Source organism: Hippichthys cyanospilos, chromosome 11, assembly GCF_059441005.1.
Source record: "Hippichthys cyanospilos isolate Australia breed blue-spotted pipefish chromosome 11, RoL_Hcya_1.0, whole genome shotgun sequence".
Lineage (NCBI taxonomy): Eukaryota > Metazoa > Chordata > Actinopteri > Syngnathiformes > Syngnathidae > Hippichthys > Hippichthys cyanospilos.
Window position 1 is genome coordinate 13,405,371 of NC_142379.1, and position 16,011 is coordinate 13,421,381.

Genomic DNA, 16,011 nt, shown 5'->3' on the forward strand with positions numbered 1-16,011 from the left:
CACGCATGTTCACATACACACACTTGCCAAAAACAGAGCCTTATTGTGGACACTCTTCTCAGTTTGGTCCACCCATTACAGTTACGACATTGTGTCTCATATTCAAACTGTGGCTTTCCTCTTATCTTTCTTACTCATCTGTCACACATCAAACTCTGCAGATTTTAAATTGAAATTCCCCTTGAGGGATTAAATATTAAATTATAAATGCCTCTGACGTCCTTTAAAAGTTTTCAATGTTGTTATGTTACCATAAGCGACATCCTCACATGTAGGCTAATATCACTGTAATGTGACAAGTGGTTGCCATCTTGGTGGAAGTTTCTAAAAGCATTAGCGCTTTAGACCCCTATAGTCAAATAACAAATTTATTGTAAAAGTCTTGGTGTTTTGAAATTCATGACCTATTCTATTGCCTGCACTACTTTTCTCATCAATACTTTTCAACTTGCACTTTTTAAAGGGACAATGTGTAAGATTTAGACAGTTTTTCATTAAAAAGGAATAAATTAAATTATTATAAATTTCAAAAACTTGCAAATAAATGTGTTCTTAACGACCAACAGTATGTTTTAAATATAATTGTAGGTCTAGTTATCATTAAATTATATTACATGGGGGGTGCCACTCCTCTGGAGGCTGCCATGTCTGTTATATCTACAGACAGTGGTAAATGCAGTACCTCCTGCTGTTCTTAATGAAAAAGGGTCGAAGTCTTACACATTGTCCCATTTAAAGTTTGAAACATTACGGTAAATTTTAGGACTTCACCTGAAAGTCACCTCAGAAATATGACTCATCTGAGCTAATTAGTATATATTCGTTTTTACTAATCAAAGGAGTTGTTTCACAAATGGCAGGTAACGTTAAAGGATCAATTGCAGCTGTGGGCCTCCTTGCAATGACCCTGAAGCTGATAGAAAATTTAGCCTTTCTGGCTGAATACAGCGAGGTTTCATTGTATTCCTATAATTTCTTTTAAAAAGAGAATCAATCTGTCACAATGGCTACGGACCTCAGGTCGCAATCCGCATCAATTATCCAATTATACCTGCCTATCATCATTCATTTTCCACTAAGTTGACATATGAAGGGCAGCAGCGCTATTATGGCTCCTTATCTCATTCACACACAACATTGTCACAATGCAGACTTGCACTTTTGCAAAAATGTCAATTTCTTACAAAGATTTTCCAAATAATGGTACTATATATAGTTTCTTTACAGCTGTCCCGAAAAGGTTTTGTTTGTTTCTTTCAAGCAGTTTCATTTAGTGCGTCAGTGTGCCAATATATGGTGTGCCATTAGACTTCAGTGACCATATTTTTGGGATGCGCCACTAAATAAGTAAAGCACATGCTAAGCCTCTGATTCAGCCCTTTATGAATGACTTATTGGGACTTTTTCACTGGCTGTTATTTGTCATTCACTTCCTGTCTGGTGTCGCTGCTTCCTTCCTGAGTGTGGGTGTGTGTCTCTGTGTCACCGGAGATGGTTGGTGTAATGTGATTTTTGATCCAGATATGTTTGGGCCTCTCTCATACGTGTGCTAATACAGAACTAGGCTCTGTCCCCAAATCCACATGTTTGAATATGTTGAAACTGACCTTGACACAAATAGCCTTTGTTTGATGTTTTATTGTTGTGTGTAAATATTAGGGGTTTTTTTTTCCTTCAAGTAAAAAAAAATGTAAAATATTGAGATAAAACATTAAATATGTGGAAATTGAAGTCCTTCAATATGACACATGCAACAATCAAAACATGAGAAGTGATTTACATGAATCAAATAGAGAAGTAGCGGTTGAGAGAACAAACTCAACGCACTAATAATTGATGTGGGATGACAATGCATTTATATCGGTGAACAGTGTTTGGTAAGATCTGTGTGTACTGTCAACATGCACACACACACACAGTGAAAAATCACGACTTGTCAGCTCGATCCGTTTGCATTCGTATGCATCCATTTTAGATTGTTTGCACAGAACCTCGCAAAAATAAGGCCGCCTAATTGCCTCTTTGTTGTCAATGAAGCTGTGTAGAATTTTTTCGGCAGACTTTCACACATTATGAAACGGTAAAGATGGCTTGACCTGTCTCCTTCAGCCCTTGGACGTGTGCTTGAACAATCTGGCATGGACGTCGGCAGGTGGGGGGAGAAACATAGCCAATATTGTCATATTGGCTAGGCAGTCATGCACCTGTGTGTGGGCAGCCAAGAGATTGTACATGCAATAATCACTTGGACAGGTGTTAGTTTTTTTTTTTTTTTTTTGGGCATTTATTAAACATTTAAGCAAAGCTTATACTGTTTTCTGGCAGTTAATGTTGGTACAATATAGGAGGATAAAAAATAAAGGTCCAATGAAAGTTCAGGTCAGAATCTGTAAATTTGGGGGCTGCTGCTAGGGGGCTTCAGAAGCCGGATGGTGACGACATCAAGCCACTGGTGGCAGCAAGTCTGACGTAGTGCCCAGAGTGGTGATCAAATGAATGAGAGCTTACTCTTAATCAGGTGACTTGACCCAGTAATGTGCATGGCTGGTGGAGAAAAATAACCACATGCTTTGCTATGTCTTCCATTGGAACAACACAGTAAGAAACTTTAAATATGGTTAAGTATTATTTTAAAGCACAATATGAGCAAGTTGTGGCTTGTAGGCAGCTGACTGTCAGTAGCTTGAACTCTGGAATAGATTTTTCGTCTTAGAGATTCCGTGCATTTGATTAGTTATCATTTTCGTCATCTTCTTATCATGCAACGGCGATGCATATTTTTATTGCAAAAAACAATGTCTGTGACTTCTGAAATTGTAAGCCACTCGTGGACTCGCCACTTGTGAAATCTTATGGTTGTGTCCAGCAGGGTGGCTTGGGGCCTGGCCGGTCTGGAACCTGTAATGGAATAATTGCAAATATTTACTGAAGTCACGAGCTACCAACCCAATTTTTTTTCAAACATATATCATTGGTGTTCTGTGACTGCTGACATCACCTTGACAAGCACAGACATACAATTAAAGAACAATAATTGTAACATTGCGCTCACCATCCAAATTCTGTTGTATTCTTCCTTCCTTATCTTCCTTGTCATCATTTCAAAATAAACACTGTACTGTGATTTCATTTCATCTTTTTGTCCTATTTCTTTGCTACACACTAGTAACGATGAAATTTGTGGCTAGCAAGTATGTTGAAGTGATATATCCTGACTCTTTGTATTTTTTATTTTATTTTATTATTTATAGTTTATTTAGCCCATACAATTAGTAGAAATATGTTTTTCTCAAGGTATAACATGCAATGGTCTCATCATCGCATGACAGTTATTTTTTGTTTGTTTAAGTGCAAAACGTTAACATGCAGGCCAGCTTTATACCTTTTGTTTTGCCTTTATCTGTATTCGGACTTTAGGTTGCTTGTTGTTGTTCCAGGACGTCAGTCACTATTTTTTCTCTTTGAGTAACTTTGGAAGTATCTTCATCAAACATCTCTTCAACGTGACCTCCGTAAAGCCTTCTGTTTTTCACATTCCACCTACACTCAGTCACACATACACACACAGTCACACTTTTGCTGACACAAGCAGCCACAATATTGCCAGTATGTTTGTCAGCAGTCATTTACGGGAGAGAGCTGTGCTTGTACTCAGGGAATGAATCACTTGTTGTGAACTTATATTTAACACATTGTGGAAGAAAGCGTGTCACAAGGCACTCGATCACTATTTACACACAAAAACAAACTATGTTGCTGCTTATTTTTTCATCGGTTGCACACATAAACATCAGTATGGAAATAACCATAACCATTTGGAAGTGGCTTAAAAGAACTTTTATTATATTTAGGTTGTGATGTACAGTATTGTTTTAAGTTTGACTTGGCTGTGAGCAGACCTTTTATTAGTACAAAGCATGGGTCAAACTTGTGTTGATCAACTCATGATGTTTTATTAACAAGTTAACAACACTAGTTGTCTATGTATGTATAACATATTTAGCGAAAGGGAGGAAAAGACCACAATTCATTGTCACCTCCATACACTGAATTGAGACATTATTTTGTAACCAACTCTACCTAATCCAATAATTAGCAATGTAACAAGTGGCTCCCTTCATTGTGGGATTTTGTCGGGGGGAAAAACAAATACATGCAACGAACACTTCAACTGCTTCTACAACACCCCGGGATCAGTCTTTTGAATTGCGCTTTATCAATCGATGTTTTATTTTAATTGTTAAATGTATGGAACAAAGGCTACCATTCACAGGAGAGTAAGGTAAAAACCACCAATCCAAATTATTTTGATCCTGTGTAGCTATTCGCACAGAAACCACACATCAAGGTAGCCTACTACTGTACCATTGTGTCATTTAAAAAATATACCATAAATCTTAGTGTGCACGCAGAGAGGTTTTTGGCAACAAATACAGCATTACCTCAAAGTGAATACAAACAGTGGCTCAGATTTCTGCACTTTCAAATACAGGTTATAGGCCATTATCTGTGTGTGCCTGGGGATCTGTGTAGGAGAGATTGCATTGATTATTCGGTCTGTGTACTGTATGTTAGCTCCTATTTTTTTTGCTGCATGAATCTTGCAAAAATACTTTCCTCCTACCCTATTTTCCCATTAAAACCTGACCTTTCAGCAGACCTCTGGCTTTCTGTCACCACATCCTTGATGACCCCACTCACCTGCGTTTGTGTGAATGTATGCACACATGCATCCACCCATGTAGTACGTGCACACACACCCACGTGCATGTGAGAGAGACAGAGAGGCACAGAGTGTGGTGGCATGGCAGCATGAGCAGACACTCTTCAAGCTGTCATGTGTGAAAATGTCATTCACCAAGCCTATAATTAACAAGCTCAGACTTTCTACACATGCGCATCTTGTTCAAGGGTACTTTTGTTTTGCGGATAAATCAGTCAGACATGCAAGGTTTTGTGTTACTTTCTGTCTGTGTAATCGTGCTCTTTTATAAAATGAAACTCACTGTTGTCTGTTTGTCCTGTTTCCAAACGGTGAAACATTATCCAAAATGGGGATTTTCAGGTTATTTCATTCAATACTATAACTAGAGGTGGGAATCTTTGTCTCACAATTCAATTTGGATTTGTTTAGGTTGATAGTTCAATTCTGAATTCATTTTTGATTCAAATTGATTGACAAATCATTTGCTTCAATCTATATATTTGCAAGGAATCATCATTATCTACTCCAGTCTATTTTGCAAGACAATGACAAATGGAGATATGAATTGTCTTTTACTTTTATTAGGGTTTGAATTATATCTACAGTGCCTGTTTCCACAAAAGTAGCATGTGGACCACAGTTGCTACTTATTTGATTAGGTATCGTAAACACAAGTGTCTTGGTGGACCATTTAAATAAAATATCAAATGCAGTTTACCCCAATCATTTTCCTAATATATGGCAGCTTTTATGTGGATGAATATTTCAAAATTATTTATTTGAAATAGACTACCATCAAGTGATGGTGGTTTGTTTCAAATCAAATCACATTTTTAGCTACAACCTAATCTAGTCCTGTGTGTGTTTTTGTCTATTTTACCTCACCGACCGTCCTTGATCGTGATAATCCCGTGCCGCAAGATGCTTTAAAGAGAGGTTCACTGAGCCATCCTATTGTTGGAGCAACAAACACACACTTTACATTATTTCCATTTGTGTTGCTGATAATGGTAAGTGGCTCCGAATGCTGCAACATCATTAGGCATGTGGCCTAGCAGCAGCTCATCTGTTGGTATCTCAAGCACTTACCTTGGAGGGGAAAGAACATTAGAGGCAATCAGGGCTGTCATTTCCAATGGGCTGATTGAGCAGAAATGGATCTGTGGTGAAGTGGAGAAGTTAATGTGCAGGACCATATGAGGACAAGCTAATGAGGAAAAGAGCAGTTGTGGTTGAAGGTACACAAATTGAGAGCATTCGGGTGTTCACGGTGAACGGTTGAAATATACTGTGCATATGGATTATTTATATGTTATTTTATATTTACATGATCTCTTTGCCTGTGTTCTCTGCATGAGGCCCAATGTCAGAAAAGGGAATGGCTGGTTGACCTGTTGTGTTTTTTTTTAGTGGACATTCCGCTGTGCACTGGCCGTATCCCAAGTTAAATCCACAAGTCTCCATGGGTATACAGGAGTATTGAATTATGGTGCCTTGGCTGGTGGGTGCTCAAGAAAAGATGGACATCATACCAAACTATCTTAATATACAAAAAAGACGGACATCATACCAAACTATCTTAATAAACAAGGTTCGACATTGCCTGTTTCAAAAGGCCCAATGGCCTTGGAGCACTGCTGGCCCTCAAATACATTAGTGATGTACAGTTCTCTTGGACTTGAGAAGCTTTTGAGACTCTTGTAATAAGCCTACCTGTTCATACCTAAATAAATTGACTTCAGTACAGATACCAGCACTACTACGACTTTAATTTTTTATATTTACTGTATACTGAAAAATGCAGATTGTATCTCTTTTTAGAATTGCTCAAAAGACTGACATGCAAAGCAACTACTGGCAGACAAGAGTAATGCCTTCTACTTATGCAGATAAAAACACTAAATATGACAAAATCATTTAAATAGTTTTGTGGCATGAACGCTTGTCTATAGGGCAAGTACCAGTTCTAATAGGACCGCCAGACCTACAAAGGCCTAATGTGGGACTCTAACAAGAAATAAGAAGCAGCGCACGGAACGTCGTCTGGATACCTTAATACCAGTTGTTTGTTTGAATGATTCAACTGTTTAATCTTATCATGTTGGCAAATTGGGTCTGAAAATTACACTTTCTTTAGTTCCTGAGCTACTTGTCATGTTTTTTAGACCATATGACACACCAGATTTTCAGATTAAGTCTCATTAAACAGGTCTATAGGATAGAATCAACACACATCATTGTTATTGACTGTTCTACAGGTCCTTATGGTTGAGGTGGTGTGTGGTGCCCCTTGCCATGCCTCCAGCCATGACAGACCTCCTGGACATATGGGCAGACCACTCGCCCTTGGCTGGCCATGCCCCGGATCAAGTCACGGTGGACTTCCTGCTTCCCACTGGTATCTACATTCAAATGGATGTTCCTCGCGAAGCCACCTTTCAACACATCAAACTGGTAAGAAAGGCTTGTTTGTCTTAACACAACCATTGTTAAACCAGTCTTGGATTTGTGGAATTATTAATTCTTGTTTCGATTTACCACGAAACAAAATTTTACATAGACTTGTGTACAGCAAAGAAAAAATAAAGGGGAATATTCTATTATGTGGGAAAATTCTATTATGTAACTGCAACTAAGTCCCTTATCAATTGGCTATGTTAGATAAACTTTTCTGTAGGGCTGTGGAAAAAAGTTGACCAAGTCGTGTAAGACAACTAAAAATAGGTTGACTAAAAATATCCACCTTGAAATACCTCCGGAACCCTGTTTGCACAACCATTTTCTACACTGACCTTTCCTGCACACGCCCACAGTTTTTCACTGACCGAAAGAGAGAAAGACTTCCCACCCAAAAAGTGAAGATGTCAGAAGGGTGGAACCATTTCCAACTGAAAAAAAAGACACAAATATAGTAATATTCAATATTTGCAATGTAATACTAGCATGTCACAGTAGTACTTTGCTAATGTTGCAGGTGTATGCAAAGACTGTCTTGGCAGAAGGTCAAGCCGTATGCTCCATTTTTTGTGTTGGTGCACTACCTAGTGGCTCAATAGCTGATGTTGTTTGTGTGCTTAAAAACACTCCGTTATTTAGTAGTTAGCGGTCTTTCATCAGACAATATTCACACATGAAGGTTCCCAAAGGAAACTGAACATGTTGCATTTGGACTGTTGAATCTATATTTGTTGATGCTTGTACAAATGTAAATAGATCTTATATTCATGTTATTGGAGTGCAATGATGTTTTTACAGGTAATGACATTTGTTGTGTAATTCATTAAAAGGTGATTTTTTTTTTTTTAACCTATATAGACCTAAATAAGTGCATACTATACGTATAAAACAATGTCAACGTATCATGCACATGTTAATGATCCCAAATTAAGTCTGTGTAGCAGAAGACAAAACAGCACTACATAATCACATGGCAAACGGTGGAGAAGTTGTCAAGACCTCCCCTGGCCATTTCTACAAATAAATAAGGACACATGTGAGATGTTAAGTAAGGATATTATTTTAACCAGAGGCTAAAAGAGTGTTCTTACTTTGATGGCCATGTTAATGACCAAACAGCAAAGAGAACATGGAGTTATGCCATGTGAAAACTCTTTGTATTTTATAGACTTAAGTTAGCTTTAAGTTATTCATTGGGATTTTAGGTTTTCTAGACAGTTTAGGAATATGTAGAAAAAAATGAGTGCAAACCTCATATTGATTGTTCATCTTCTGGTAAATATTCTTCCACATTTATTCATCAATACAAAATATACTATAGTCAGAATCACTTGGTTGTAAAGCTTGCGAAAGTTTTTTTTGTCATCTTTTTTCTAAGTTAATTCTTTCTCTCCTCTGTAGCTCTTATGGAAACAGGCTCAGACATTCCCATTGTTTCCCGCCTTGGGCGAGATGGAAAGCCACATGTTCGAGTGTGTCAATCAGACGGCCGTACACGAAGAACTAGAAGATGAAACTCGGAGACTTTGTGACGTTCGGCCCTTCTTGCCCGTTCTCAAGTTGGTGACACGCAATTGTGGCAGAGCAGAGAGGCTGCTGGATTCAAAAATAGGCGTGCTTATTGGGAAGGGTAAGGAATCTTTAGTTAACAATTCAAGCTTTCACACAGATTACTCCATGTCTGATTTGAAAAATAAATAAATAAATAAAGTCGCTTTGGAGTTCATATCTAATAAATCATTTCCAGATCACCACATGCCTTTAGCGCTTTCTCTCCTCCAACACCATTGTCACAGAACTTTGCACACATATCTATCAGCCAGCAGTTCTGAGGAGCAGCTCAATTGCTTTGTTCATTTGCAGAATGCATGTAATGTACAGTATTTAACACAAAACAAAATAAGTAACTTTAAAAATAGGAACTACAGTAGATACTTGTAACTTATGATACTATGTTTTCTTTGACTCAGAATTTCAAAGCTACGACAGTAGTATATCAATTTTTGTCAGTATTTTTATGTATATGTAAAAATAAGATAAGGTGAATTACATACTGTAGTTTCACAGTCATAATGGCTTGCTATAAAAATCCATAATGAGAGTTCTTTACTCTAGTGTGTATGGGCTTCAGGGATAGATGGCGATGTGTAGCATTTCATCGCTTTTTGCATTGGTCTTTTAGAGAGAACAGAAAATTTTTCCAGCCAATGAGAAGTCATCTTAAAATTTGGTAAAATGCAGGAAATAATGTTTTTTCCTCTCTTCTTACCACTTACTAAGGAATGCTGATGAGCCTCCAAATTTACTGCACTTTTTGAAGTTTAGAACATTTATGATAACTTTATTTCCTGTTGAAAGCCTTACACAGCTATTTTTATGTTGGTGTTTTCATTGAACTTTCTAAGAAAAGCTATTGAGCCTGCAGCTCCCTTGACTTTTTCTTAAGAATTTAAAACAAAGTTGTCTATTGTCTATTCTAAGAGGGGAAAAAAACTTGAGCATGATTCAAAGCTGTTTAATACTCATGCTTAATGGCACTTAGTGAACAATATGGTGGAATTTTTACTAATCAGTACGAGCATAGAAATAATCAGTTATTCCCATTTTATATTGAGGAAATTATTGATGCTAAAGTAGCCCCACAGGCTCAACTAGTAGGCAGTCAAGAACCAGTGTAGCATTGAGTAGTTATGGGGACAGTATGCTAATGACAAACATTCCATTTTTTTTCCAGCTTTGTAATTGTACTATAAATTGACATTGTTGTTAAGGATTTCTGTACTTGGAACCTTTCTAAACATAAAATCAACATAAAAACGCTATTACTATGTCAGTCTATTGTGAAAGTAGGTGAGGTGGAGCAGAGACCTCTCATCAAAGGTAGGGGTCATGCGGATGTTAAATGGCTTTAAATATCAGCATGTTGTTTTCATAAGCAAGGGAGTATTGTGTTGAACCTCTTTAGTAAAATGGAGCGATAAGTGCTTAACAGAGAGCAGAGTGATAAGGTTTAATCACCCAAACAGTACCTCTAACATTGAGTTCCAACATTAACATTTGTTGGCTCCTGTATACAGTAATTCCACGCCACTTCAATTTTAATTCTTATGCTGTTCCTCTTATTTATATTTAGAGGCTTTAAAGTTACTCATTTGTGGTATTGTGACATTTAAGATTAAACTTGAAAGTATCACATGCAAATAAATATTTGAAAGAATCCTACTTGAAGGAAGTGTTTCATGGGCATCAGCCAGGGGACAAACCTCATTTGTCAAATGATTTACATTCTGTATGTGATCACAAGCTTTGTGAAAGGTCACAACGAATATCGTATGTAGTTAATCTGTGAAGGGCAATTGTTGTCTTCCTAGAGCTTGTTCTGTAATACTTGACACTGAGGCACCCTTTTGCTGGAGTGCCATTCGAGGAGTTAAGTCAAATGTGGCCAGTGGGTTATCTGGGTTATCCTGCGATTAGCTGGCAACCAGTTCAGGTTGTCCCCCGCCCATTGTCCATAGACAGCTGGGATAGGCACCAGCAAAACAGCAACCCCAGTGAGGATAAGCGGCTCTAGAAGATGGGTGACTGAATGTAACTTACAGGCTTGTACTAGTGCTTACACATTGTCATTTTGGTTCCACGTTCTCTACTAGGCCTTCATGAACTTGATGGCATGAATGACCAGGAAGTGAAGGACTTTCGCAGTAAAATGTCTCGCATCAGTGAAGAGAGAATGCAACGTCTCCAGATGATGACTTGGATGGAGTGGCTGCATGCATGTTTTTCCCCACAGCTCGAGCCAAGAATCATCAACGATGGACCCAATGACCGTTCAGCTAACTTAAAAGTTATCATCCACGTGGACCAATCTCAGGTGAGCTTCTACGGCCCGGAAGCCTGACAATATATTTGTTAGTACAAGAGCTTATCTGAGCTGACTTTGGGGGAAAGAGAGAGTAATCCTTGACTAATTGACAGTCAATGGCAGAGCAGATATAGACAAACACTATGATTTTTATAGCGGTGCACTGGATCATCCATATGGATCACACAGCACAGTTCGGGCCAAATCTCTGCAGCTGGGTAGGTGGTAAAAAGTGTGCGCGTTTATGTGAAGGCAGGATGATCAATCCACATTGATTATAATCAGTGGCGGGCCGTGAGTAACGTCTTACTTCTTGTTACTTAAATTAACACGCCTCATAATATCAATATGGGCTTGTGAATTCACACATATACATCACCGATTATATAGGAAATAATATATACGAAAATAATATATAGGAAATATATAATATATAGAAATATATAATATATAGAAATAATATATATATATATATAATTTACAATATATAGAAAAACTAAGCATAATTTCCAGAGCATTTAAAAGTTTTTTGTTTTTTTTTTTGTATTTTTTACATGTATTTTTTAACCTTTGATTTATTAACTAATAAACATTTAAGGTCCATCAACAAGTCTTTTTTCAATGTACATGGGCTAATGCTGAAAGCCGCGTCTCTCCGGTTGTGTTTCTGGCATAAGTTTTAAGACTCTTCAATGCTGAGAATGAGTGTTTAACAGGTCTCTCCAAACTGCTTTTATGAACAAATCAACTTGACTAACCCAGTATGGCTCAATCAGATGCAAAAAAACAGTCATTCACAGAATATAATTTGGAGCATTTCTCAGAAGCTGTTAGCTCCAGGTAATGTTCACAGTTGTCTTTACGATTGATTGGTTTTGATTGGTAAAGCTTTGTCCAATCATCTCCCAGAAGTTGGGGACATCATCAAAATTCTGTGCATTTATTGGTTTAGACAAGCAGATGGGTCATGTCCAGCAAAAAACAAAAAAACAAAACAGGAATTTCAAATATGGCCGTTGAAATTTAGAACTCAATGTAAGGCTGAATACATTCTTATTTTATACTGTATCTGGACCAATTGTCATAATGGGCAAAAGGGTCTTCATTGAGATGTGCAGAAGTGTTTTACGAAATAATTAAGTGCAAGTTGTAATTTTTTCGCCCCTGAGCCAAAAAACAATCCAATCTGTGATCAATTTTTGCACTTGTTGGGAGAAATAATTCAGTGGCAAAGATCCTTATGCTTATTTTCATATTGTTGGAAGACCACACACACACACATACAAAACATCATATTGCCAGTAACCCCCCCCTGACCCAGCTTCAAAACAATGCCATGCATTTATGCTATACAGAGTTAGCGAATCACACAGGAATAGTTTTCCAGCCTAATATAATCAGTAAATGGGTACATTTGTTGTAAAATATTGTGTGGCATAACATGGCACGCTAATAGGGGGCAAAAAGAGCAGCGATCGGAAACAGGTAGCTTTTTATGTTCCCTGATTTTGGCATGTGTTTATTTCTTTCATTATAATACCATCTAGTGTCAACCAGTCAGCTGACTGAAACATATTGTTGCCAGCAGGTCATCTTTCATCCTGATCCCTTCTGATTAAAAGAAGGAAAATAAACATTCTACATTGTAAGACACCAAATGACGCAAAAGGAGCATCATTGCTCTGTTTGTTTGTTTGTTTGTTTTTTAATGTAAATGCTACAGATTTTTCTACCCAATGCTTTCGTTTGAGAAAAAAAAAAAAAAACTTGTAAGTCATGTGATAAGACTAAATGGGTCAGAACTAACTTCATAATGAAATGGTATGCCAGTCTCACAGAATTTGACAGGGAGGTCAGTGGACTGAGCCCCTGCCTTCGGTTCTTCTTTTTCCTTTAGTATTTCACTCATTGTGTCTTACGCTGTACTTCTGTTGACACATTTTGTTTTTCCAGTACCATGATGCCGATCCTGAAGACTGTATATAACAATACACTCTTTCAAAAGAAAAGGCCATCTATGCTCAAGTGAATATTGTCAGGAAGTCTTATTTGGAAAGACAGACACAATAAGCGATAATGTGGACAGGAAGTGTGATATTGTTGTAAAGCGAACATGGTCATTGTTCATTGGTGAACCTTCATTTAGTGATTTATTTAGGCTTATTTATTCATGAATTATGCCCATCTATGTACCCTATGATCCCTCTTTATGTTTGCGTTTTCATTTGATCTAATTTAAACTGAGAAATTTGTGTAGCATGTGCTTGCATTCCTCCCAGTACCATTTTGTTAATGTATTGATGGAATTCGATTGTATCACCAGGAAATTATAATTCCATCCCAGGAATCGGGTCAGTACTGAGCTATAATTAGAATACAACAGTAAGCCTCGCTGTTTCATTCAGAACATGTTGACCCGCCCGTTGGAGTTAATTCTGCAACAAACGCACACTTGTGTCATCACGTGCTTGTCAAGCCAATGGCTTATTACTGTCATTTTATTCTATATCAATAGTTACATTTGTACACATAAAATACCACTTCATGCAGAATTTTCCATACCGTACAGTACAGTCTGTATTTACATTTTAGAACTGCAGGTATAGTGTTGCAGTGATGAATATGTTTGATGTATTGTTTTGTTGTTCTCTTGAAGGATTCTGCCAGTCTGAAAGTGCCTGCATCCTGCAAGCCTGCCGAGCTGATTGAACTGGCTGTGAGGAAGTGGTTGACCACTCATGGGCATGAGGAGGAAGCATGGAACGGACAGTATGTACTGAGAGTCAGCCATTGCATGGAGTTCCTTTGTGGGGACCATGCGCTTTGGGAATACAAGGTCAGTAGTGCATTTTCTTCTAAGTTTTAGAGAAAATGTCATGTTTAATCAAGATGAACATTTCCTGAGCAAAGAGTCATAAAATAGCTTTTGCCTCCATAGCTGTTCTGCTTCTTGTGTCGCAGGATGCAGGACTTTTTCAGTGTGTCAAAAATATGACTCTACTGTTGTCATGTGTATTGTTTTTCTTGTTTTTTTTTTTTGTTTTTTTTTTTTTAAGCAAATAGCTTATGTTTTTTTTGTGTGTGTAGTATATACGCACGTGCATGCAAGCAAAGGAGCCTCCACACCTTACCCTGGTTTCCTCGAGCACAGTCAAGGCCATGTTTGAAAAAGAAATCGCTGCTATTGGAGCAGTCGTCAGTCGAAAGTCTTCTAACCCACCTTTGCCGCTACCTCCAAAAAGAAGGGTTCCCATGGTGAGTCAGTGATGTGCATATCTCTCAAGTAGTTGGGAAAAAAAGGCAATTAGAAACACAGTATGATGCTCTGCCGTTATTCAACCAGTACAAAGCAATCTTAGAACAACAATAAAACAGGTTTTTTTTTAATCATTATAAAATTAACATTTTTCCTAGACAGTTTTCAAGTAAACTATAAGATGTTTTTTAACTTTTTGTTTAAAATATTTATTGCTTGGGGCAACATTGGTCATTTAGTGATTCACACTGAAGTCTTTTAGACAGCTGTCCTGGGCTCTTTAAAAGATCGGTGCCCCATTTAGTCTGCCCCGTGATTGATTGGTAATCAATTTATCCTCTTATTCCAAGTCAGCTTTGATAGACTCCATCTTTCCTTTGACCCATCACAGGACAAATGATGTAATGGTTCTTTATTATTAATAGGGTTGTTATTAATTTTAATGTAAGTAGGAATACGATGTTTTTCAAGCATATATTACTGTCATCATAAACATCATTGTTTTCACTCATTTGCTGGAAGAACCTGCTCAGTACTGCCACCTCCGTGAATTTTGCAGGCTCAGTTTTGAACCCAAGTTGAATATGGTTCAATGCCAACCAAATTCATTACGACTGTGAAGCAATGTATTGATATAGCTTTGGAGTTTAATATTTATTATTGTTTCACATATTATAAATGGGTGAATGTGCTTTTGATTTACAGTATAGTAGGCTTTGCATCATAATGTTTTTCACCCTTGACAAACAGTTCTAAAATGCAAACTCACTTCACTTGGTATTCAACCCCATTAGTTGTCAGTACGTCTCTTATGTGAATGTATGCATATGTATGACATATATTGTGTTGCTGTATTCATTTTGGTTTTCTCTCCCAACAGCAGGCACAGACTTGTGTGTGGGATGTGCAAAGCCCATTTAGGATAGTTCTATTGAAAGGCAGCAAGGTGAATGCAGAGGAGACTGCAAAGGTAAACTCTTCTCATGTCCCCATCCATAACGGTAATTTACATCGTCACTGCCTTCAAAATAACATTTGAAGTAAATATAAAATACAGAAGTATTTTTATGTTGTGGGTATCGCAATGCTTGAATTCACATTAAAACCCCATTAACTAAATACCATAACCCCCCCAAATATATGACTCACCTTTGTAAAAGACCCACTCTTAAATTTGGGGTCAAATTCTGGTATTTTCTATGTTACCATGTATAAGACTCACCAACACTTTGGCAACAATTGTAAAAACTATAGCGAAACAGAATAAATCTCATCTTTTGTAAATCCTCCATATGTTTTTGTGTTCATATCCATAAGTTATATATTTGTTGATGCTGTAACAACCTCAGCTAACGTGAGCTGCTGTTAGCCGCACCAAGCACTTGCTGCTAATAGCCAAATGTAATTATTGCAAGTAAGAATACACCCGATATAAAATGCACATCTGTGTGTCAAAATTCGGATTAGGTGGCTCACAGATAAATCTTCCTCAACTGGTGTTGTATTTAAAAAAAAAAATATATATATATATATATATATATATATATATATATATATATATATATATATATATACATTTTTAAGTTACCGTTCATTTTTGGGAAAAAGCTGTGTTTTACAGTTGGAGAATTACAGTAATAACCAGCTTTGAAATTGCTTGTTTATTTCTATTGTCTGTATCGCCACTGTTCAGGTACCAAACTAGCTATCAAACCAAGCTGTAGTTGT

At 37.3% G+C, this 16,011-nt stretch overlaps 1 protein-coding gene across 2 annotated transcripts in view; it reads left to right on the plus strand.

Annotated features, from left to right (window-relative positions):
* pik3cb (phosphatidylinositol-4,5-bisphosphate 3-kinase, catalytic subunit beta) overlaps positions 1 to 16,011 on the plus strand; it is a 39,928-nt gene that overhangs the window by 14,981 nt on the left and 8,936 nt on the right. For both annotated transcript variants that reach the window (XM_088428076.1, XM_088428077.1), the window contains 6 exons: positions 6,964 to 7,159; positions 8,564 to 8,792; positions 10,816 to 11,036; positions 13,684 to 13,863; positions 14,115 to 14,282; positions 15,164 to 15,253. In XM_088428076.1, the coding sequence (XP_088284202.1) occupies positions 6,964 to 7,159; positions 8,564 to 8,792; positions 10,816 to 11,036; positions 13,684 to 13,863; positions 14,115 to 14,282; positions 15,164 to 15,253 (1,084 nt within the window). The remainder of the gene's footprint in view (positions 1 to 6,963; positions 7,160 to 8,563; positions 8,793 to 10,815; positions 11,037 to 13,683; positions 13,864 to 14,114; positions 14,283 to 15,163; positions 15,254 to 16,011) is intronic.